The sequence below is a fragment of the Indicator indicator genome, chromosome 9 (assembly GCF_027791375.1).
Source record: "Indicator indicator isolate 239-I01 chromosome 9, UM_Iind_1.1, whole genome shotgun sequence".
NCBI lineage: Eukaryota > Metazoa > Chordata > Aves > Piciformes > Indicatoridae > Indicator > Indicator indicator.
The window spans coordinates 30,793,707-30,820,846 of NC_072018.1; the positions used below are offsets into that span (position 1 = coordinate 30,793,707).

The 27,140-nt window shown below is 42.0% G+C and overlaps 1 protein-coding gene across 1 annotated transcript in view; it reads right to left on the reverse strand.

Moving 5' to 3' along the window:
- The window catches only part of KIF13B (kinesin family member 13B), a 145,121-nt gene that overhangs the window by 108,336 nt on the left and 9,645 nt on the right, over positions 1–27,140 (reverse strand). The window contains exon 4 of the mRNA XM_054383379.1: positions 25,011–25,104. Coding sequence (XP_054239354.1) covers positions 25,011–25,104 — 94 coding nt within the window. The remainder of the gene's footprint in view (positions 1–25,010; positions 25,105–27,140) is intronic.

Here is a 27,140-nt window from a genome sequence, read left to right on the forward strand (position 1 = left end):
GCTAAATCACCCTGGCACACCTTGAGGCTGTCTCCTCTCATCCTGTCACTTGCTACTTGGGAGAAAAGACTGACCCCCACTCACTCCAACCTCCTTTCAGGGAGCTGCAGAGAGCAAGAAGGTCTTCCTGAGCCTCCCAATCCAGTTCCTTCAGCTGCTACTCAGAAGACTTGTGCTCTAGACCTTTCACCGGCTTCACTGCCCTTCTTTGGACATGCTCCAAACATATGACTAAATACACGATTAAATACAAATTAAATACATGACTATACATACATATGATCATATATAATAGGATTTAAAAATATACCTTAAAATGTTATAAACCTTAGATGGGGAACAGTCTGGGTTCATGAACACATTCCTCACCTGGATCAGTGGCATTAACTTAGCTACCTGTGCTACCAACAAAATCCACACAAATGATTAAAAATCAGAACCACTCAAATGTGAAGCCTTTCTTTTGTTGCTTTTTAAATAACAGGAAAGTATTGAGAGTCTTTTGAAGCCTCTTGCATTGTTCCCACTGTGTGGATATGATAAGGCTGTATATGCTGGCAGCAGAGCTCAGTCTCTTTATCTCCCCCTTGCTACACAATCACCTGTGATGCCAACCTAAGGAAAAGGATTTCACCACACGAGTCATTTTTTCCAGCATCCAAGGGCTTTAGAAATAGCATCTCTCTCCTCTTGCCTTCTTTCTAAAGACCTCATAGCAATGTATTGCTCTGCCTTTTCCCCGATGAAGCCTTCCTTTCAGCCTGAGGTTTGCTCATGGAGCTGCTCATGCCAACACAATTAGCTTTTTGAAGTGAATACAGATACATTTCAAGGTGGTTATCAGACACTGCCACACAGCCCATGTAAAACTTGCCTGGAATGCAGTATTAAACAATTTAGAGTGTATATATAAATACCAAAATGGGAAAGAAGCACTGTAGTTAACCTGACTTTACAGTATCACCTATAAAATTACACCCATCAACTTGTGTTTATTCATAGAATCAAAGAATCATAGAGTGCTTTGGGTGGGAAAGGCCCTTTAAAAGTCATCTAGTCTAACCCCACTGCAGTCAGCAGAGACATCTTCAACCAGAGCACACTGCTTAGAGCCCACTCAAATAGGGAGCCCCAAATGAGAGCAGCAATCACCCTTGGCCAAAATCTCTGTGGTATCCAAACTGTCTGAAGTGCCAGGAGATTAGCAAACAATATCAATAAACAAGTGGGATGACGTAGAATGGAGAAGAATTAATCAACATCATTTAGATTGCTAGAAGATATCCCTCTTTCAAACAAATCAATTGTCCCTTATTTTTAGGATGTCAGGTCATGATAGGACTAGGAGGAATGGAGCAAAACTAGAAACAGGTAGATTCAGATTGGATGTTAGGAAGCAGTTCTTCACCGTGAGGGTGGTGAGACACTGGAACAGGTTGCCCAAGGAGGTGGTAGAAGCCCCATCCCTGGAAGTTTTTAAGGCCAGGCTGAATGCGGATGTGAGCAACCTACCTAGTGTGAGGTGTCCCTGCCCATGGCAGGGGGGTTGGAACTGGATGATGCTTGAGGCCCTTTCTAACCCTGGCAATTCCATGATTCTATTTACCCTTCAAGTTGCAGGATTCACAGTTCAAGCGAGCACTGTTAAACCAGAATCACTATTTCTGACATCATTGTCACTAACAGCAGTAAATCTTTCGCTGTGATAAGCAGTCTTTAGATAGTAAAACAATAAGATTTCTACCTGCATCTGATCCTTGACCACTGCTAATTAAAAACCAGATAAACAAGCTGTTGTGAAGCAATGATTCATGAGATAAGCAAATGCAAGGCTGCCTCTTTGTGCAAGGCCTAAATTTAATTACCAGGAATAAGAAGTTATAAAACAGACACATTAAAATAGAATAAATGTAAAAAACCCAACTCATTCCAGACTATCCAACTTCCCAGGAATGGGGAAAGATTAATTTAGTTTCCTCACAGCACAAGCCAGGAGGATCATAAACACTGTCAAATTCCTGGACACAGCATGTATAGGTGATTCTTAATGCTTTAACAGATTTTGAGCCACAGAAAGTTAGTGTTTACAGGAAGAAACCTGCTCTGCCTGGATCTCACTGCTGTGGAAGCAAAGTCACTTTGAATTTTTCCGTGGCTGCACTGTTTCAACCATTAAATGGCAAAACAAACCTGCTAGGGGACTTAAAGTAAAACTCCAAGACTTGCAGCTATGTTACAACTCCAGGGAGAAGCACCAGCTAGCAGGCAACACCACAGCCTCAAGTTGCACCAAGAGAGGTTTAGATTGGGTATCATCAGAAAGTTCTTCATTGAAGGGGTTATCAAACACTGGAATAGGCTCCCCAGGAAGGTGGTTAAATCACCATCCTTGGAGGTGTGTAAAAGCTGCATCGATGTGGTGCTAAGGAACACGTTTTAGCAGCAGACTCAGTAGAATTAGATAATGGTTGACTCAAATCTTAATGCTCTTTTCCACCCAAAGCAAGTCTATGATTCTATCCAAATTGTAAAAGCAAATGGTGTCCAAAGCTTTTCATAATGATGCTCATTGGGATGTCTGTTGAAGGGTGGAAGGACTGAAGGGAATGCCCTCATGAATGTCTTAATCAGCATATCAGCAGTTCTCCGATACTTTGGTTTAGACCATTGCTCTGGTTCCTGGTATGCTCTGCACACCCCACACTGGCTGAGAAGCACTGCTGCAAGGAGATGTGTACCTACATACACATGCTATACTCCTCTGCTGCAAGGAGATGTGTACCTACATACACATGCTATACTCCTCTGCTGCAAGGAGATGTGTACCTACATACACATGTTATACTCCTCTGCTGTAAGGAGGTGTGTACCTACATACCCATGCTATACTCCTCTGCTGTAAGGAGATGTGTACCTACATACACATGCTATACTCCTCTGCTGTAAGGAGGTATGTACCTACATACACATGCTATACTCCTCTGCTGTAAGGAGGTATGTACCTACATACACATGCTATACTCCTCTGCTGTAAGGAGATGTGTACCTACATACACATGCTATACTCCTCTGCTGTAAGGAGGTGTGTACCTACATACACATGCTATACTCCTCTGCTGTAAGGAGGTGTGTACCTACATACACATGCTATACTCCTCTGCTGTAAGGAGGTGTGTACCTACATACACATGCTATACTCCTCTGCTGTAAGGAGGTGTGTACCTACATACACATGCTATACTCCTCTGCTGTAAGGAGGTATGTACCTACATACACATGCTATACTCCTCTGCTGTAAGGAGGTGTGTACCTACATACCCATGCTATACTCCTCTGCTGTAAGGAGGTGTGTACCTACATACACATGCTATACTCCTCTGCTGTAAGGAGGTGTGTACCTACATACCCATGCTATACTCCTCTGCTGTAAGGAGGTGTGTACCTACATACCCATGCTATACTCCTCTGCTGTAAGGAGGTGTGTACCTACATACCCATGCTATACTCCTCTGCTGTAAGGAGGTGTGTACCTACATACCCATGCTATACTCCTCTGCTGTAAGGAGGTGTACCTACATACCCATGCTATACTCCTCTGCTGTAAGGAGGTGTGTACCTACATACCCATGCTATACTCCTCTGCTGTAAGGAGGTGTGTACCTACATACCCATGCTATACTCCTCTGCTGTAAGGAGGTGTGTACCTACATACCCATGCTATACTCCTCTGCTGTAAGGAGGTGTGTACCTACATACCCATGCTATACTCCTCTGCTGTAAGGAGGTGTGTACCTACATACCCATGCTATACTCCTCTGCTGTAAGGAGGTGTACCTACATACACATGCTATACTCCTCTGCTGTAAGGAGGTGTGTACCTACATACACATGCTATACTCCTCTGCTGTAAGGAGGTATGTACCTACATACACATGCTATACTCCTCTGCTGTAAGGAGGTGTGTACCTACATACACATGCTATACTCCTCTGCTGTAAGGAGGTATGTACCTACATACACATGCTATACTCCTCTGCTGTAAGGAGGTATGTACCTACATACACATGCTATACTCCTCTGCTGTAAGGAGGTATGTATCTACATACACATGCTATACTCCTCTGCTGTAAGGAGGTGTGTACCTACATACACATGCTATACTCCTCTGCTGTAAGGAGGTGTGTACCTACATACACATGCTATACTCCTCTGCTGTAAGGAGGTGTATACCTACATACACATGTTATACTCCTCTGCTGTAAGGAGGTGTACCTACATACACATGCTATACTCCTCTGCTGTAAGGAGGTGTACCTACATACACATGCTATACTCCTCTGATGTAAGTAGGTGTGTACCTACATACACATGCTATACTCCTCTGCTGTAAGGAGGTATGTACCTATATACACATGCTATACTCCTCTGCTGTAAGGAGATGTGTACCTACATACACATGCTATACTCCTCTGCTGTAAGGAGGTGTGTACCTACATACACATGTTATACTCCTCTGCTGTAAGGAGATGTGTACCTACATACACATGCTATACTCCTCTGCTGTAAGGAGGCGTGTACCTACATACACATGCTATACTCCTCTGCTGTAAGGAGGTGTGTACCTACATACCCATGCTATACTCTTCTGCTGTAAGGAGGTGTGTACCTACATACACATGCTATACTCCTCTGCTGTAAGGAGGTGTGTACCTACATACACGCTATACTCCTCTGCTGTAAGGAGGTGTGTACCTACATACCCATGCTATACTCCTCTGCTGTAAGGAGGTGTGTACCTACATACCCATGCTATACTCCTCTGCTGTAAGGAGGTGTGTACCTACATACACATGCTATACTCCTCTGCTGTAAGGAGGTGTACCTACATACACATGCTATACTCCTCTGCTGTAAGGAGGTGTGTACCTACATACACATGCTATACTCCTCTGCTGTAAGGAGGTGTGTACCTACATACACATGCTATACTCCTCTGCTGTAAGGAGGTATGTACCTACATACACATGCTATACTCCTCTGCTGTAAGGAGGTATGTACCTACATACACATGCTATACTCCTCTGCTGTAAGGAGGTGTGTACCTACATACACATGTTATACTCCTCTGCTGTAAGGAGGTATGTACCTACATACACATGTTATACTCCTCTGCTGTAAGGAGGTGTGTACCTACATACACATGCTATACTCCTCTGCTGTAAGGAGGTGTGTACCTACATACACATGCTATACTCCTCTGCTGTAAGGAGGTGTGTACCTACATACACATGTTATACTCCTCTGCTGTAAGGAGGTGTACCTACATACACATGCTATACTCCTCTGCTGTAAGGAGGTGTACCTACATACACATGCTATACTCCTCTGCTGTAAGGAGGTGTGTACCTACATACACATGCTATACTCCTCTGCTGTAAGGAGGTATGTACCTACATACACATGTTATACTCCTCTGCTGTAAGGAGGTGTACCTACATACACATGCTATACTCCTCTGCTGTAAGGAGGTGTACCTACATACACATGCTATACTCCTCTGCTGTAAGGAGGTGTGTACCTACATACACATGCTATACTCCTCTGCTGTAAGGAGGTATGTACCTACATACACATGCTATACTCCTCTGCTGTAAGGAGTGTGTACCTACATACACATGCTATACTCCTCTGTTGTAAGGAGGTGTGTACCTACATACACATGCTGTACTCCTCTGCTGTAAGGAGGTGTACCTACATACACATGTTATACTCCTCTGCTGTAAGGAGGTGTGTACCTACATACACATGCTATACTCCTCTGCTGTAAGGAGGTGTGTACCTACATACACATGCTATACTCCTCTGCTGTAAGGAGGCGTGTACCTACATACACATGCTATACTCCTCTGCTGTAAGAAGGTGTGTACCTACATACACATGTTATACTCCTCTGCTGTAAGAAGGTGTGTACCTACATACACATGCTATACTCCTCTGCTGTAAGGAGGGTGTACCTACATACACATGCTATACTCCTCTGCTGTAAGGAGGTGTGTACCTACATACCCATGCTATACTCTCTGCTGTAAGGAGGTGTGTACCTACATACACATGCTATACTCCTCTGCTGTAAGGAGGTGTGTACCTACATACACGCTATACTCCTCTGCTGTAAGGAGGTGTGTACCTACATACCCATGCTATACTCCTCTGCTGTAAGGAGGTGTGTACCTACATACCCATGCTATACTCCTCTGCTGTAAGGAGGTGTGTACCTACATACACATGCTATACTCCTCTGCTGTAAGGAGGTGTACCTACATACACATGCTATACTCCTCTGCTGTAAGGAGGTGTGTACCTACATACACATGCTATACTCCTCTGCTGTAAGGAGGTGTGTACCTACATACACATGCTATACTCCTCTGCTGTAAGGAGGTATGTACCTACATACACATGCTATACTCCTCTGCTGTAAGGAGGTATGTACCTACATACACATGCTATACTCCTCTGCTGTAAGGAGGTATGTATCTACATACACATGCTATACTCCTCTGCTGTAAGGAGGTGTGTACCTACATACACATGCTATACTCCTCTGCTGTAAGGAGGTGTGTACCTACATACACATGCTATACTCCTCTGCTGTAAGGAGGTGTATACCTACATACACATGTTATACTCCTCTGCTGTAAGGAGGTGTACCTACATACACATGCTATACTCCTCTGCTGTAAGGAGGTGTACCTACATACACATGCTATACTCCTCTGCTGTAAGGAGGTGTGTACCTACATACACATGCTATACTCCTCTGCTGTAAGGAGGTATGTACCTACATACACATGTTATACTCCTCTGCTGTAAGGAGGTGTACCTACATACACATGCTATACTCCTCTGCTGTAAGGAGGTGTACCTACATACACATGCTATACTCCTCTGCTGTAAGGAGGTGTGTACCTACATACACATGCTATACTCCTCTGCTGTAAGGAGGTATGTACCTACATACACATGCTATACTCCTCTGCTGTAAGGAGATGTGTACCTACATACACATGCTATACTCCTCTGCTGTAAGGAGGTGTGTACCTACATACACATGCTATACTCCTCTGCTGTAAGGAGATGTGTACCTACATACACATGCTATACTCCTCTGCTGTAAGGAGGTGTGTACCCACATACACATGCTATACTCCTCTGCTGTAAGGAGATGTGTACCTACATACACATGCTATACTCCTCTGCTGTAAGGAGGTGTGTACCTACATACACATGCTATACTCCTCTGCTGTAAGGAGGTGTGTACCTACATACACATGCTATACTCCTCTGCTGTAAGGAGGTGTGTACCTACATACACGTTATACTCCTCTGCTGTAAGGAGGTGTGTACCTACATACACATGCTATACTCCTCTGCTGTAAGGAGGTATGTACCTACATACACATGCTATACTCCTCTGCTGTAAGGAGGTGTACCTACATACACATGCTATACTCCTCTGCTGTAAGGAGGTATGTACCTACATACACATGCTATACTCCTCTGCTGTAAGGAGGTGTACCTACATACACATGCTATACTCCTCTGCTGTAAGGAGGTGTGTACCTACATACACATGCTATACTCCTCTGCTGTAAGGAGGTGTGTACCTACATACACATGCTATACTCCTCTGCTGTAAGGAGGTGTGTACCTACATACACATGCTATACTCCTCTGCTGTAAGGAGGTGTGTACCTACATACACATGCTATACTCCTCTGCTGTAAGGAGGTGTGTACCTACATACACATGCTATACTCCTCTGCTGTAAGGAGGTGTGTACCTACATACACATGCTATACTCCTCTGCTGTAAGGAGGTGTGTACCTACATACACATGCTATACTCCTCTGCTGTAAGGAGGTGTGTACCTACATACACATGCTATACTCCTCTGCTGTAAGGAGGTGTGTACCTACATACACATGCTATACTCCTCTGCTGTAAGGAGGTGTGTACCTACATACACATGCTATACTCCTCTGCTGTAAGGAGGTATGTACCTACATACACATGCTATACTCCTCTGCTGTAAGGAGGTATGTACCTACATACACATGCTATACTCCTCTGCTGTAAGGAGGTGTGTACCTACATACACATGCTATACTCCTCTGCTGTAAGGAGGTGTGTACCTACATACACATGCTATACTCCTCCAAACCTCTGGTGTCATTTGCTGTCTGCAGCCACTGCTTCACAACACATCCTGCAATTGTGACAGGCATAAACTTCTGATGTCCATACTTGTGCAACCAAGCAAGTATTTTGCACTCTTCTCAGTCAAGCCACCTGCTTTTTTCATTTTGTCCAGCATTGAGTCTAAGCAGCACTTTTCCACCCATGAACTGCTGAATGCAGGACACTTACTGAAGTTCCAGAAGGCCAACACCAACCTTGAACACTTCAAAGAAAGCATCAGAAAACAGCATCTCGATTTCTTGTGTGAATCTCACTTTTTGGAGGGCACAGTTTCTGTCGCCTGATATTCTTACCTTATGTGACCAGTTATCTTGGATGAAGTATCATGGGAATAACTCCAGACACATATTGGCAAGGGCAAAATCACAAGTGAGAACTCAGCACGGCGGTATGGGTTTGCAGATGAGACCTCCACATGAAAGATAAACTTGAATGCCTGTCATTAATGCCCAACCCAGATACTATTCTCAGTGATACCATCATTACAAATGCAAATGATTCAGGAAGCTCATGAGCAAAGTTTAACCATTACTAACCATTTCCCAACTAGTCATTTTTATTACAATACTCTACATGTTATTTTCATGGAGTGCTACAGAAAATGACAGGGGTTTAGCAGTGGGATATTTAACTGAATTCAAGATTTCATACAGTAAAGAAATGGGAAACTTGATTTTTGCCTCCCAGAAATTGAAGATACATCTACACTTACTGATGAAGGAAAAAAAAAGCCAACATAGGTCAGACAAAGTCTCAACCTTTTCTGAACACCAGGATTACTTCACATGATTTTCAGAATACTCAGTCTTGCTTAAGCTCTATTTCAAAACTACCAGGTTTCATGATGCTTCCATAGATCATTGCCACAGAAGGCATTGCTCATGATACATGATTAAAACAAACTATCAATGTCCTATCTCCAGTGGAAGGCTGAAATATTTGACATCCTTCAAAGCTCATTTATACAGAAGCCAAAGAAGCCAATAGCTAAAACACAAGAAACATGTAGCACTGAGGCAAAAATATTCAGCTTAAGTTGGAATTTCTTTAGGTCCTATTCCAGCATGAGGCATCAACAAAGTTTTCATTTAGAAAAGAATTCTTGGAGATGAACATTTAATGATTGTGATTCAGTTTTTCAGTTTCTGGATGGATGTTCTGCTAAATTAACTATTAGGCGAGGCTCGATGGGGCTTTGAGCAACCTGGTCTAATGGAAGGTGTCCTAGGCCATGGCAAGAGACTTGGGGTTAGATGATCTTTAAGGTCCCTTCGAATCAAAGCATTTTATGATTCCAGCAATTTGCCACTATCCTCTCACAAATTAAGTTACAATTAACCACTGACATCACTGCTGTCTTGAACATGAACCTGTCTCTCACTTTCAAACATATTAATTGTGGACACAGTTATACAGTGAGAGTTGGTATTTATATTCAGTGCTGTCAGCTGACAGTTACCACATCTCAGTAAGATGCTTTCTAAAATTCTACCACTCTGAATAAGGTCATTCTTCAACAGTACACAAACAACTTATGATTTTATTCATGTACAGAGATACATGAATTATTCCTTGGAGATACCAAAAAACCCCACCTGGCCATAGTCCTGGGAAACCAGCTCTAGGAGATGCTGCTTGAGCAGGAGGGTTGGACCAGATAATCTCCATAGATTCTTTCCAGCCTCAGGCAGTCTACATGCATGTAACTATATTGCCACAAGTAAGCCTGCTATCACAGCAGCTATTCTAAAACATTCTGGGACCATGTTTTCTTACAAATCTCCAATCTGTTGGCAGGCAGCTGACCTCCCTGTTCAGTAAAAACAGAATCTCAGCAACACCTTCTCAAAAGGAGTTGCTGACCTGGGAAAGTATCACAGAAGACACATAAGCAGGGACTAGAAGCACTGTCAATGAAAATAAAGGTATGAGGCAATGTTTGAGTACACAGTCTACAGTATCAGTAGTTCAAACGGCTTTTTACAAGGTATGTACCAGGATATACATCACATGGTATTACTAAGCGCTACAAGTTTCACCTTGCATCACCTTCACAAGTACACCACCTCACTACGTATCCACAAGACTGTCCCCAGAAGCTGGGTCATGGAGGTCTATCCTATGCTTGCTTTCAAACCTAAGTCAAAATGCTGTAGTTTTTATTTAGCATGCAGAACTGTGCTTAGTCTGAATCACTCATACCCCTGTATTATGGTGTGAGCCTGTCGTGGTTCTATTAATCGCCTCCTTCTTGTATTGGGTATGCTGCAGAGGTCTTGCCAGAGCTCTCCCTGTAGCCTGATTAAACTCTCAGCAGCAGCAAACAAAGATGTTTTAGTGGTGACAGGAAGAGATAATCACTGTGTGCAAAAACTTTGCAGAGAGCAGTGGCTCAGGCTGGATATAAGGTTTGAGCATGAAATGACTGCAGAACTTAATTGCTGGTCCTAAGAGAGCTAGCTTGTGGGCAGCAGAGGTACTTCTAAGCCTCAGCTGGTACATGTGTGGTTTCAGCAGATGAGTAAAGCAACAAGATAACTGCTTCCTCCCAGAACCATCTCTATTTTGTCTCTGCCGCAACATTTGCATATACTTTGTCTTTTTTTTTCCTTCACATCTCTGAAGTGTTTATTTTTCTGCTCACACTGAAATCTTCTCTTACCGTGGCTGCAAACTCTGCGAAGTCATTATTTCTAGCTGTGTTTTCAGGAGGAAACAAGAACTGCACAAGCTATCAAATGAAGGATGGCTGGTGACAAATGGCAAAGAGTTCAGAAGAGTAGAGACAAGAGCATTCATTCCAGGAAAAGAGTGTACAGAAGAATAAAACAATTGTTAATGCCACTTCTGTTCAGAGCTGTTCGTATTTGGAAGCTTTTTTTGTAAGGAATTACATTTGTTACCAAGTATAAATAAAGTTCAGATCATAAACACATGATTAAAACTCAGAGAGCTGGAATTGCTCATCACTGGAGGGCTATTCCAATAAAAGCTGGGTAGATATCCTGTTTCATCCTTTCATTTATCTGATCAGCACAGCAGAGCTACAACTGCTTAAGAAAAGAACAAAATGCTGGCAGAAGGCTACAACTGCTTAAGAAAAGAACAAAATGCTGGCAGAAGGCTACAAACCCTGAGGAGAGAGAAAGAAAATGGCATTTTGCTTTCCAAAAGGCTAAAAAGGAAAGTGGACCAGCCTAAGAACCTCAGACAATGCACATTAAGATATAGGGTTGCTTTACATCACTAGCACAATATAGAGGTCCTACATTATGGTCCCACTGAGCTATGTGACCTAAGTAATTACACACAAGCAAGGGAAATCTTCCTGCTTAAAAACCCCCACAATATCACATACAAAAAACCCCAGACAAGAACTCAAGAACAGCAGTAAAACAGTCCAACCCAAAACCCACCCTCTTCAAAAAATAAACCCCCCCTTGCACATGGTATCTACCAAAAACAAGGGAAAATGCTAGATTTATTATTTTAAAGGCTAGAAATAGGAGACTCTGAAGTGACTGCCCTACAGTCAGATAAAAAGTGTATACAAAGTGTATAGTAGAGCTGAGGCAAACCCTAGATCCCCCAATGCAGCTACTGATCTGATCAGAGGCCCATCCTTCCTCTCCCCAGGTATCTTTAAAGTCCAGCACTTTCCTTTACATTTATTTAGGAAAAAAAATCACTACTTAAGATGACTGCTTCTCTCCTCAAAGGAGTGCTGATCAGACAATTCAGCATTGCATTTTTGTCAGACAGTACATGCTTTTCTCCAGACTAAACAACCCCAGTTCCCTCAGCTGCTCCTCACAAGACTTGAGCTCTAGACCCTTCACCAGCTTCACAGCCCTCCACTGGACTTTCTCAAGCAGTTTTGTTATTCTTTACACCAAGAGGCAAGTTACTTTTATATAATTAGAACCAGAGGAGAAGAGTTTGGTACTTCTAGAACTGAAACAACAAAAACAACATTCACTGTGCCTTTTAGGAGACCATAAGCAGCTGTACCTTCATAGCTTCTTTCCAGGAAGGACAGACATTCCAGCCCAGAGGGAAGGGTGCTGCCCATGCAAGAGCAGCAGATGCTGCATTCCTGCAGACCTAGGTCATGGGAGGGAGGAAAAAAAAAAAAAACCAACCCAAACCAAAAGCCACCAAACTAGCCACCTGCAAGACGTAAATTGTTCATTTCTCCTCACAGGAGGAAGAGAAAGCAAAACAAAACAAACCCCAAAGAGTGCTTTTGTCTTTTTTCTGTATACTGAAATCAAAATAGGTAAAATAATATAAAATACTAAAGTAAATCTGGAGGTGCTACAGCAACTGCAGTCTTTTCTTCTTATTGTAGCAGCTGGAAAACAAAGATGTACAGAAACAATTTTCTCTGCATTCAGTAGTGTTATTTCCAATTTTACAGATCTGTTAGATGGTGGCAGAATCAGGGTAATCCCCTTAGAAGCAAAGGAGCATCAAGTATAATTCCTAAAATGTCCATGACAACAAAAGAATGACAAGTTACCTCAAACTCATGAATGCAACTCCAAAAACTTGTTCAAAGTTCCTCCAGAAAACAAATATAAGACACTAAAAGGTTTAACACAAGACACAAGGTTTCTCCTTTTCTTCTCATAATAAGCCCATAAATAATTTACAAAACAAACCCTGAGAGTTTTTATAACCCATTTTCCAAAACTTCTTGAATTTGGAAGACGGTATGTGATATCATCTACAATGATCTAGTTGACCATGAAAGTACATGCCTTACAATCGCTGATAACATCATAAGGCATTTATCACCTCTCTGGGTAAACTAGACCAGTGTTTCACCATCCTTAGTGTAAACAATTTCTTCCTTCCATCTAGTCCGAATCTCCAGTCTTTTAGTTTACAACCACCACCTCTTATCCTGCCACAATAGGCCCTGTTAAAAAAAGTCTGTCCCCATCTTCCTTACAGGCCTGTTTATGTACAGAAAGGTTGCAAGATCTCTCTGGAGCCGCCTTTTCTCCAGGCTGAACAACCACAAACCACCCAAACTGTCCTTACAGCAGAGATATTCCAGTCCTTGGATCATTTTTGCAGTCTCTTCTGGACTTGTTCTAAACATGGCTTTCCTGTGCTGAGGACCCCAAAGATGGACACGGCACTGCTAGTGGGGTCTCATCAAAGTGAAGCAGAGGAGAATCACCTCCCTTGCTAAGTGCTCACTGACATTCCAAATACCTTCCAGTGCTGAGGTTTTAAGGCTGTCCTGAACGGCATCTATTAACTTCCACAGAACACAGCAGCACCAGCCACTAAAATAACCCTTCAGCCTGCAGGAGTATTCTTCAACATCATTCTGACCACTGAACACTTTATTACAGTCTTGCCTCACAAAGCATTAGTATTTAAGAACTGAAAATTAAGATGCTGCAACATTTACTTAGAATACTGAAGGCAGATACTAAGATCGAACTTGTTCCCCTATCCTTCTTTACTTCTCTCAGCTTCTGACCACTAGTCCCTTAACTTGCATGATTTGATTTGTTAAAAGGAAATATACTTTAAAGCCTTTATTCTTTTCTTAACATATTATATCAACATAGGAAAACAAGTATTTTAAACTTAAAGCTCAGCTTTCATTACCTACCCAGTGCTTTGTTTGGTTCATGCTGTTGTCAAAATGGCACAAGGTAATTTGTTAGTGTTTCAAGAATTCAAACAGAGTTCTGACTTGGTTTCTACTATGCCAAAGAATGTTGAAGAATTTCAAATCAAATTATCTTCATAAGAGAGAAACCTATACTGCAGCACAGGCAAAAAAGCCATTGGGCTAAACTGGAAAAGACCAGGTCAAACAGTAATTCCATGGAAGTGAAGTCCAGAAAAAGATTGACACTGAGCCAAATTCCAGACAACTCTTCTTAAAGGAAATGGCTTTGTCTGTTTTAACTGGTGGATTTAACAAGTCAAGAAAACAATTAACACATCATCACAGTCTCCTTGAAGCTTACAGGGACTGATAGTCTTTAAGTTTCAGACAGCTTTAAAAACAAAACTGTTGACAGTCCTCTCAAAATGTTCATTCTTATAGCTTCAATATGCCACAAAGAGGAGGTGTTGGTTTGGTTTTGCTCTAACTCTGGGCCCTGGCTTACAGGTACTGCTTTGCAATAGGGTCAGACTACAAATGACATTCTATTTGTATCCGAAGTCCACTCCTTAGCTAATTTACCATCAGAAGCCTTTGCCAGCTCCAGAAAAGTGCATGAAAGACAGGCTTCTTAGCAACTATTACCATGAACCTCCAAACACTGTCTGTAAGCAAGTCCAAGACAACAATATTCAGGGTACTCCAGAACTTGCTGCTAGATTACACAGCCTATTAAAAGCCTTCAATTTAGTAAGGAATTAAGATTACAGGTATTTTACAGATAGAATCATAGCATGGCTTGAGTTGGAAAGGCCCTCCAAAGGTCTTCTAGTCCAATCCCCCCTACAGTGAGCAGGGACATCCTCTACTCAATCAGGTTGCTCAGAGCTTTGTCAAGCTATTGTCAAGAATATCTCCAGGGATGGGGTCTCAACTACCTCCCTGAGCGACCTGTTCCAGGGTTCCACCACCCTCATGGTAAAGAACCTGTTCCTAACATTCAATCTAAATCTGCTCTTCTCTAATTTCAAACCATTGCCTCTTGTCCTGTCACTACAGGCCTTTAGTCCCTCTTCAGCCTTGCTGCAGGCTTCCTTCATGTACTGGAAGGCCACTATTAGGTTTCCCCAGAGCCTTCTCTTCTCCAGGCTAAACAACAAGAAAAAGTACCAGAGTTCAGGAATCCACAAAACACAAGTTGAAGTTTATACTTCAGATGCCATGATATGTGAACCAAATTAATTATTCATCTATTCTCTTTACTCTTTCCCTCAAATACAGCAGGCTAGTACCAACTTGCTTGGATCAGCAATGAGACCAAGAAAAGGCCTCCTCCATGTTCAGCAAGGTGATATAAGGTGGCCAAGGATGATTCCCAGTAGTGGCATGGCCACCCAGTTCCCATTTCAAGAGGAACTGGCTCATGTTAAACATAGTTTTCACTTACAATATTGGCATGGGGTTTATAAATAACAGGTAACCTTAATTTGTAATGGCTATGTCAGCCATAAAAAAGGTAGAAGTAAATAGGTGTGACCCAACTGGTGAGCAGGGAACTGTCTATAAAAAGAACATGGTAACGCAGTCTCACCACTTGATTTTCTTAAGTGACACAAAAGAGGATACAGGTCTGTTGAAAGCACATTGACACACTGTCCTGCTTTTGCTGGGACAGAATCTTAGGCCAGCCATGGGCTGTAGGCCTTTGGCAGTTTGGGGCTACCAGTTTATCCCAGACCAGAAACAGCACACTCATTATAAAGGGGAAAGTTTGCTGAAGAGAGGGGAGCCTCCTCCTTCAGCTCCTCCTGACTCTGCTTCTCTTCCTTTTCCTGCTCTCAAGGACTACTTTCCCATTGACTGTGCTGTACCTTTTTGGGCTGAATATAACTTTGTATTGGTATTGATATCAGTTCTGTTGTTTCATTAAATCCATTTTCATTTCAACCCATGGGTCTTCTCTTCCCCATCCTCCTCTGCTGGGTAGGGGTCACTGGATGGAGCAACTGCTGAAGTTTAGTCCTTGATATGGGCTAAACATAGACACACACACACAAGCACAGCTCAATGTTTTCATGATTTTGTCTATGACAAGAATTTGTGGTGTGTTTCCAGCTCCCATTTTCACTTTTATTCAAGTAAAAGGATGTGAATTGTAGCAAACACACTTACTCAAAAGCACAACTTGAATTGCAGCAACCCCCCTCTCTCCCAGAACTCCTACTTCCCAATTTTACACAAGTATTTCACATGTCAAGCATTCACCTCCTTGTTCAGTATCATCCCTTGCTCATGCAACCAAAGACTTAGGAGGTGCATAGCACCAGGCCCATGTTTGTTAGTCTAACAGTCCTCAGGACAATCTCCATCCCTTGTCTGTCCTGACTTCTCTCCAATTTAAGATCTCTACGGGACAAAAAGGCGATTTTCAATCTTTCAGGGAAGAAAATTATTTCTAGGTACTGCAGCAACTCACCTGAAGTATTTCAAAATACAATTTTTACATCAGAAGACATTTTTCAGTAAGACACAGATGACTGGCAGCTGGATACAGTCCAGCTTTAATGCACAGGTAGGGAGTGTGTTTCATAACCCAGGTTTAATGTGACTTCCTACAAAATGCACTCTAATAACAGTCTGAAAAAGCAATGGCTTTACCATAATTTCTTTCAACCATTTAAATTACTCTGTCCAGATTAGGTGAGGCTTCTTTATTCCCCTTCTTCTAGCTTATTTATGCTGTCAGTAACTTGGTTAATAAAAAGCAGCAATAACTACTTGAGGGAGCTTATCAGAAACATGACTTCACAGAACAGGGTCATGCTTGAAGTACGAATCGTATACAGAGATGCAACAGAGCTGCATAAAGTCAACAACACAGGAAAATCTCACAGCACTGTTTTTGCAAACATGAACTTCCTGTGAGTTGTCTTGTGCCCACGAAACACTTGTCTGCATGTTGAGAGGCAGGCTTCATGACTTTCTGAATGTCAGCTATCAGTATTGGGCATACACACTGCCTCTCTCCCCCCACAACTTACTGGAACATTTCTGCTTTATGAAATGTTGCATTAATCTGTTCCCTGTAAGACAACCACAAACTACCAAGTAACCCAGAATTTTCACTGTTAGAGTTTATACATCAGTATGAACCCTTACCCACAGAGCAAGCTGCTTCCCCTTAGTGTGAGGGGGGAGTACAGCCAGTTAGTGTTGTTTCCACACACTCACTCACATCCCAGTCAGAATTTCTCCTACCCCAAGCAGTCCAACACAGCAGAAATCTATTCAACCCTAGGAAAGAAGCATGTAGAGTGCAATTCATTTTCACCCATCTTCAAAGGCAGTAAGATTCCTTCCTTTAAATCAGAATCATGGAATTTCTTTGGTTGGAAAAGGTTTCAAGATCACTGAGTCCAACCATTATCTAACTCTCCAAATGATGCTAAACCATGCCCATTAGCACCACATCTATGCAATTAAGCCACCTCCCCTGGTCGGGTGGGGGTGCTATTCTAGTGTTTGATAACACTTTCACAAAACAAGTTTCTTGTAATAACCAATCTAAACCTCCCCTGGTGCAACTTCAGGCCATCTCCTCTCATTCTGTCACTTGTTAGTAGGGAGAAGAAGCTGACCTAGCTGACCTCCTTTATTGTAGTTGTAGAGAGTGAGGTGGTCTCCCCTCAGCCTCCTTTTCTGCAGGCTAAACAACCTGCACACCAGACCCTTTATCAGCTTTGTTGCCCTTCTCTGGACCTACCCCAGGACCTCAATGTCTTTCTTGGAGTGAGGGGCCCAAAACTGAACCCAGTATATCTCTTGTGACCTTGCCAGTGCTAATATAGGCTTTTCCCTGGTTGATGGAGCTTTTCCCTAACCAACACACTCCCTCCCTATTTATAATTTTCACATAAAGAATAGATTTATGTGCAAATTTTACCACCTCACTAGTCAGGCATTTCCCATGCAGTCAGCTACACTAAGATTAGCATTTTCCATTTTTATCAAGGGAGCACGAGATCTCTAACACTCCCCCTAGCAAGAGCTGATAAGTCATGACTTATTTTCAGCTTTTAGCCAGCTCTAAGGAAAGTTCTCGAGTCAGCCTAGAGTCACACACACATCGCAGACAGAGGAAAGCTGGCTTCACCTCCATTGTGTGCAGACCAAAGATTGTATAACTTGTTAAGGCTGTGCCAAGCAGGAGCTCACCATGCTCAATGGTGCTGCCTCGGTGTCAGGCAACAACAGTCACAGATTTCTGGCTAACAGAGCAGGCAGAGAGAGCTTGTGTGGGCTTGCTTGTGTGTTCTAATTTTTAGCAACTGGGAAAAAAGAGGTGAAAACACTGTCTATAAGATCATATTTGGTTCTAAATACACTTTGAACTTAGCAAAAGCTCTGGGTGCTGCACCTACTATTTAACCTGGCATCTATGCATTTGGTTAACTTTCCAGTTAAAGGAGAATACGAAGCTTGGCTCAACAGGACTACAGCAGCAGTATTTTACTGCCAGTAAGCCCTTCCAATCCTTCAAGGTTGTTTAATTTAGAAGTTACATGTGTTTGTTACTGTTCATCCACTTCATAATGAACCTTTCATGAAGGCTGAACTAATGTTGCTTAGTACTTGAGTCCAATAATTGTTTTCTGGTATCATTTCTTCTTCTGAGAGCATTCTGTCTGTCTCAGTCCTAATCTTCATTTCTTCTTTAAGACTATTAGAAGGTTCTTCAGCTTTTTAAGAAGAAAAAAACCTTCAGTCCAAAACCAAATTATGAAAAGTATTACAGGCTGCCTAGAGAGGTTGCGGAGTCTCCTTCTCTGGAGACTTCCAAAATCCACCTGGGCAATCCTGGGCAGCCTGTTCTGGGTGACCCTGCTTTAGCAAGGGAGTTGGCCTAGATTATCTCCAGAAGTCCCTACCAAATCCCACTGGGCTGGGAATCTGTGAAAAGTTTTAACACACTGGGCTGTTTATTTCAACTCAATTGCTTAAAGTCAATCATTCATCTGAAATAGGCAATGTATTACCTAGTTACTGTATAAGTAGGCTGAAGTTTTTTTGTTGGTCTTTTTCACTAAATTCTGTGATTATCGGTTTTATGCCCTCAACTATGCCTTTTATGCCTTCAAATTCACTATGGAAGAAATTTCTCTTTGGGAATATTACTAGTAGTAGCCCCAGGAAGGTAACCATTATATACCTAAAGCTCTGAAGGGTGACCCTGTTTTAATTACAGGGAAAATATTTCAAAATTTCTCACAACTGTTTCCAGGGCTGTCATTTGTCTCAGAAAAAAATGGGTCTTGGAATGGCAGAATAACCTTATAAAAGTATTCCTTTATAAGTAAAATGTACTTTGGCTTCATCTAGTTCCTCCTCAGAGCAGAAATCATTAATCTCAGATGCTGCAAGGCTACAAAATTCCTCAAGCCTAAGATAATAATACGCCCCTTCTTGGTTTCACAGAAACCCAGCGTGGTGGGGGGTTGGAAGGGACCTTTGGAAATCATCTAGTCCAAACTCCTTGCTAAAGCAGAGTCATGCACAGCAGGATGCCCAGGATTACCTCCAGGCAGGTTTGGAATCTCTCCAGAGAAGAAGACTCTACACAATCCTCCATATGTGGCCTCACTATGGCAGAGTAGAGGGGAAGGAGAACCTCCTCTACCTGCTGGCCACACTTTTCTGAATTCACTCCAGAAGACCATTTGCCTTCTTGGCCTCAAGGGCATACTGCTGGAACTCCATAGAAAACAATCAAATTGAGTTTAAGTATCACGACTTAATAAGCAAAAACATTGCCTGTGTGGATACACAAAAATAAACTTTAAACTGGAATAGATGCCTTAAAAGGAAACCTCTCTAAAAATTTATTTATGAAGATACTCAATTATTGAAATATCTACTCCAAAGCACTAATTGTAAAGATATAACAGCTGAAAAGGGAACTTTCAGCCTTGTTTAACACAGTCATCAGCTCCAGTTAGCTGCACTCATTTCTTGGAACAGTTTTTATCCTGTGCCGGTCTTTGGGATCTCTCTGCTCTGCAAAACTACAGGGAAAGCATCTAACAAATCAGAAATTATTACAAAAGTACACAGAAATCAGCATTCTATTTTTAAGTATATTGTCTTTATTTTTAAGTAATAAAAAGACCCACGGTGGTTTGTTAGGCAGACTTAATAAATGATTTGTTTTACAAATGGTTCATTCATAGGCCTGGGTCTTACAGTTACACAACTGACTTCTGAGTTTGTATAATTACATGCCAATTACAGTTATGCCTGCAGTATATAATAAGACTTTTTCTCACCTGTCAAAAATCATAGAATCTTAGAATGGTTTAGGTTTGAGGGGCCTTTAAACCCCCCTGCAATGAAAAGGGACATTTTCAAATAGATCAGGTTGCTCAGAGCCCCATTCAGCCTGTTTCCAGGAATGGAGCATCGACCACCTCTCTGGACCACGGGTGTCAATGTGTCGCCACCCTCACCGTAAAAAACTTTTAATTTTTAAAGTATTTTTAATAGGTTTGTTCATAAAATGCCTGCAAATTGTAAAACAAAGAAAGAAAGAAAGGAGACAAAGAAACCTAGAGCAATTAATGTCAATTTGAAGCTTTTCCAAAAACTTAATTCCCATAAACATTCCAGTTGTTGCCTAGGACTTAACTATTCCCTTAAATCAAAATGAGTTCACACCCTCCTTCAAGCCTCAGCTACCACGTAATAACTCAGTGAGTAATCTTTGTAGCACACAGTAAAACCCTGTGTTGATAAAGAAACTTTAGCCTTGACCTTTGCAACAGACAGAACAGATGACTATGGAAGGCAAACAGAAAAGTCAGACAAGTCATGCTAATGACATTATTCACTGCCAGGGAATCCCTGGAGATGCACACATCCTGCAGAAGGGAGCTTTTGATTTAAAGAGGTCATTTTGGAGAAATTGGTGACAAAACTCCAAGCTCTGTAGCAAATAATGTTGTGAAAGCAACTAAATGGAAGGCTGACCACTTCCACGCAGTGTAAGTCGCAATTTAATACAAGCAACCACCCCTCAATCAACACCCCCCGAAGACCCCAACAGTAGCCCAAGGTTACTAACAAAAGTCTGGAGGTCATCTGATGGATTTTAAAATGAATCTGTTGCTCACCAGTTGGTTACTGAAACCTGCACAGCACTCTTAAGGATTGCTCAATAAAAACTGCTGCGTTTCTCTGTCTCAGGAAAGGTTATGTCTTGAGTAAGGAATAACCAAAAAGAGGATGCTTGATGTTTAAAACTGTATGGAAGGAGCCTTCTTCGTCTGAAAGCAAGTGTTTCACCTGTGTTTCTTAACACTCAAGTCCCCAGAGAAATGTGTAAGTAATTTATTCAGTTTTTAGGTGCAGGAGAAAGGGAGGTCACTCCGTTATCGTTCATATTTTTAAAAAATCCTTAATGATTAATGCAAATAGCTAAAGACACTCTTTTTCTGAAGCCCTGAAAAGTGTTTCACTGGCAGTTACATCAACACAATTTGATGTCTCTGAAAGTCAGGCCCCACACAACTGTCAAAATACTAAATACATTTCTGATGTTCTTTTGCACAGGTTCATTCCCAGAGCTATGTGAAATCATAAGGAATCATACAATCATTTAATGGTTTGGAAGGGACTTTTAAAGGTCATCTAGTCCAACCCCCTTGCAGTGAGCAGGGACATCTTCAACTAGATCAACTAGAACATTGCTCAGAGTCAATCTGACCTGGAATGGTTCCAGGGATATGGCTTCTACCCCTTTCTCTGGGCAACCTTGGCCAGTGTTTCCTCACTCTCAGTGTGAAAAAAAATCTTCCCTGTATCTGGTCTAAGTTTTCTCCTTTTTGCTTTAAGGCCATTGACCCTTTTCCTGCCACACCAGGCCTTGCTAAATAATTGTCCTCATCTTTCTTACAGGCCCCCTTTTTGTACTGAAAGATCACAGTAAGGTCTTCCAGAGCCTTCTCTTCTCCATGCTGAACAACCCCAACTCTCTCAGAGGGTCCTCACAACAGAGGTGTTCCAGCTATCTGACCATTTTTGTGGCCTCCTCCAGACCTGCTCCAGAAGGTCCACTTTCTTCACGTGCTGAGGGTTCAAGAGCTGGACATGTCATTGCAGGTGGGGTCTCATCAGAGCAGAGGCACTGCTGGCCACGCTGCTTCAGATGCAGCGTGGGATGCAACTGGCCTCTGGCCCGTGAGTCAGCTTTTTATCCACCAGCACCACCAAGTCCTTCTTCACACGGCTGCTCTCAATCCTTTCATCCCCCCAACGTGGACTGATACTGGTGGTTGCCCCAACCCAGGTACAAGACCTTGTACTTGGCCTTGTTGAACCTCAATGCAGTTTGCGCAGGCCCGTTTCTTGTCACACAGGCCCACTTCTCAAAAAGGATAGGTGGTGTATCACTTCCAACCTCCAAAGCCCGCTTCTCCTCTTGTACTCAGAGATAAGTGAAAACTCTATGCCAGGTATTTGCCATTTTAACTGATCTGACTGAGGATTTTGCAGACAGACCGATGCATTATGTCAATCTCTGGCCTGCAAGAACCACCCTGGGGAAACAGGACAAATATGTGTAACTGTGACACAGGCTAATTCACCCATAAAACTATTTATTTACACCTCTCCATCTCCCAGATTTGGTTTCTAGCAGTGAATGGAATTGGGGAAATATGCATATTTGTAAAAGTTGTTTTTCTAAGTGTCACTCCCTACCACAGCACGGCTGAACCATGACAAGTGGGGATGTGACAGCACAGACTGGTTTCCATAATTCTTTTCCCTATTCCTAAAATAACCCTGGCATCTTAATGAGAAAGGCAGCAAAGCTCTTAAAGATTTTCAAACTTACCCTGCTTTTCAAGGATCTAAAGAGTACATTTACAGTATTTACATTTTCTTACTTGCTTAATTAAAACCACTCTAGGTTTGTCAGAACTCCTTTAGCTCTAGATACTAGACAAGTCCGAAATCATAATGAATTGTTTTACAGCACAAAGTTGTTGATGATGGATTTGGGAACAGAAGCAGAACCTTGGAATAAATTAACCTCCAAATTTAAAGAACTATAATAAAATCAACCTTTGCCTTGAGCTGATATTTAAATTCCTCTGATGGTGCTGCAGAAGCCAAGACAATTTAGCAGCAGCCTCTCTCAAAGGTATTACACAGAATCACAGTATGGTTTAGGTTGGAAAGGACCTTTAATGATCATCTTAGCCCTGTTGACAGAAGGTAGGTATCTTCAACTAGATGAGGCTGCTCAGAGCCCCATCCAGCTTGACCCAGGATGGGGCTTCTGTCACCTCTGGACAACCCATGCCAGTGTCTCACCCTTATCATAAAAATATTCTTCCTTGTATCTAGAGTAAGTCTCTCCCCTTTTGGTTCAAGGTTATCACCCCTTGTCCTGTTGCAACAGGCCCTGCTAAAAAGATTGTCCCTGTCTTTCTTATAGACCCCCTTTAAGTACTGAAAGGCCACAATAAAGTCTCCTCAGAGCCTTCTCTTTTCCAGGCTGAAGAACCCCAGCTCTCTCAGATGGGACCCTGTTCCAAATCCTCACTATCCCAACTAAGTTTTTGAGTTACGTTGTCTCAGTGTTTGCATGCAAACCTTTAATGCACTTAATGGGCATCCACTTTCCCCTCCTCTGTTAAATCACAGCATATAAATTTACTCTGCTTCCTGCTTTAGATTAGCAGTGGGTATTTGTGAACATGCAAATGAAGCATTCTTCTGGCTGGCATGCTGGTTTCTCACAGTGGGCTCACCATCTTGCCTGGGATGTCAACATCACTGCCAATTGATTCTTCCCTTGCCAGGAGGCATGATTTACATTGATGCTCTCTCTCACGGCTGCAGTAAGAATTTTTAAACTTATATTTAGGAATATAAACTATGCAGCACTTGATTAGTTGCCACACTTTAGCGAAACTATGAATAACATTGTTAATACAGCTCTGGCTGACTGAGAATCTCAATTTCCTGCCATTTTTAGCAGTTTCAAAGGCTCAAATCAACATAGGTATTTGGCAGCTAAACAATACACGTGTTTCTGGAGGAGGCGGATATTGATACAAATGAAAACACCACACCACACACAGCCTGTTTGATTTTGAGTAACTTATTAAAGCTCCAGTCCCAATGTCTGTAATAAGTCTTTCAACTGATGACAAAGTACATTTTGGACCAGATGATCTTTTTGCTTTTCCATTTACTACCACTTGGATTTTTGAAGTTTACATTCTCAGAGATAGGTAAAGAATACTTCTGCTGAGCACTTTACATGAAAAAGCTCTGATATGTGCATTTAAACAAAGCTCTCCTATGTGTTTAACTGATTTTTTTTCTCATTTCTATCACCCTTAAGACCACTTCTTTTACTTTCTACCCAGAAAACAGATCATGATTTACTGTGGATGTCCAGTAATGGTATCACCTTTTCCTGCATCCCTGTTGTTTTGTTTCATACATATATATTTTCATTTCTCCTCCTTGCAAACAGGCAATTAGTCACAACCTTAACCTTATCAGTTATTACAGGACTTACCAGTTTCACAGTAGTTATACAAACTGATGCCAGTTCCGACATAAATTGATCCCTACCCTTAGCCACCTTTCCAAGTATTTTTGATGCATGTAGTGCCCCAGAGTCAAAGCACTCCTAGAGCCACACCTCACCAGCATGTTCCCATTCCCTTTTTCACACAATAAATACAAGCCCACTGTGAAAGAATAACTGTTAATTTCATTCCAAACTGGTCCCCACTCGAATTATTCTGCAGATTTCAATTTCTCCTGTTCCGTAACAGCACTTGAGAAGAACTGAAACAGTTCACAGACTCATTAATTGCCAACACATTGTTCAGAGCAGGAAGCAAATGCAGTAAGAACTAGGTTTCAAAGCATCTTCCCAGCATGGTAAAATCAACCTCAGTTTGTGGATGACAGAATTTGCAGGAAAAATACACATTATTTTTGCAACTGAAAGCCCTCTATCAGGCCCTACATTTCCTCGTTGTTACCCTCAATTTATGCAACCTGCTCTTCCTAATTCAAAAAATCTTACCTGGCATCTCCTTTTGAAAGGTTGGTGTTTACAGGGTGAAGAATAACCTTGTTTGCATCCACATCCACCACACATTTTGTATGCAGATCAAGCTCTACAAAGAAATGAGAAAGTGTCAAGCGCTGCTCCTAAAGCAGTGGGATTATATACAGCATTACTTCCTCCAGACACCAAATTTATTCATGCAGCCTGACAGCCACCCATCACCTAGAGAATAGAAACAGGACTATTGCCAAATTCCACTTCTAGAGATATTCTGATGGGATGGATCCTGTCCAGCTTTAAAGCAAGCACTCTTTTCAAAACAAGAAAGAGCACTTCGGTTTTACTGAAGGACAACCAGCATACACAAGCAGTATGAAATTTCTTCTGGGGAAGGAGCCATTAGGCATGGTACCACTTTGACAGCTCTTCTTCTTGTTCTCTCAATGCCTTGCATGCTCCTACCATCTGCAGCACATTTTCCCCAGCTACTGTTGTGACATTGTGGCATGTCATGCCAGCTGTCAGTCCTGGGGCACCTGCTTGGAGAAATTCAAGGCTCAACAACAAAAATTTAGGTGTGAGCATGGAGGAAAGGGATTAGCCTTCCCCAGGGGCTCCCAGTCAGCTGGAAAGCCTCACTCTTCCAAATGACACCACGCAATGGGATATGAGTAATGAGAATACTTGGAACATATGAGAATTCTCAGCCGCAGAGGCAGGGGAAACAAAACAAAAGCTTCAGATAACACTGACAATCATCCAAGGTATCCACCCAATGACAAATGGAGTTAGAGATTAAAAAAAAAATAAAATCAAAAATGAAACAAACAAACTCCACAAAAACAACAACAACAAACAAACCCCAACAACAAACAAAAAAAAAAACAAACACACAGCCACTTATAGTCAAAGTCACTGCCTACAGACACAGGGCCTGGACACAAACAAGACCAGTCCTATGTCCTTCCACTCCAGTGCTGAACCTGGAAAGTGCACCCAAATGCCGATACCTATAAACATGACACACCGCTCACACCCAGCAGGCACTCTGCAATGCCCTCACACTGTGATGATGAGGGGCTATGCTGAGTAACCTCCATACAGGGTTCACCACCTTAGCTGAATCACCAAAATATGCTTCTTGTCTAATCATGTTAATTACAATCCTCATCCTCCTTCATCTCTGCTCCTTCCTTCTTCGTCACCTGTACTTGCTCTTTCACCTTACAGCACCTTATAAACTCAGACTGCAAATCTCTCAGGCAAAGACTGCAGTCCTAATTATTGCATGGCACCTTGCTGCCTTCTTGCTACTGTTAAATAACATAAGAGTAAATTTCTTCTTTTTTTTCTTCTTCCTTTCTTGAAAGAAACATTATAGCCTTTTGCTGCTTGAAACACAGAGAAAGCTGAAGCTCAAGATTACTGCTCATAGCAGGCAGTCACATGAAACTGAAATCCACCTGCACAAATCTCCTCCTCTGTTATTAAACTGTGTTTTTGGAGAAGGAAGAGACAGACAAGTTTCAGAAGCTAGTGTTTATTTTAATTTTTCTCCACACCCTGAAAGCCAATTTGCCTATCATTAATACGCAACACACGCTTGCTTAGATGAAATTATATTCTTCATACATCCCATATCCAACAAGCTGCTTTATCTTGGTTTGGCTAGTTAGTGATTAACATTCTGTATTTCAGTGACCTGCTTCTCAGCTACTGAAGAAGGTTTTTTACATGTCACATCCCTTATGTGAAACAGAAGTATACCCACTCTGTGTATAAGCAGCATTTTTTAGTTCATCTCAAGAGACAGTGCTAGTGGCAAGTTCTGCGTCCATGACTGCCCACTGAACTCAAGGTCTTGCTAACATGCATCAAACCTCTCTTTGTGAAATACCTTTAAGAAAGCCCACAGATAGGACATCAGAGTTCCTTAAAGTCACTTGTCCTCAGAGGAAAAGAAACGTGTCATGTACAACACATCTTGTCTGATGATGATCATCACAAAGGTAACATTAAAAACCCTCACCTAAGCATCCTGCTGACAGGAGACAGCATGTTTTTGGGAGATGTGGTGAGCCAGCCTAACAGCTACTGCCAAACAGTGAGGTCTGTCCTTCCCCCTGGCTGCTGTGCCTATTGCTC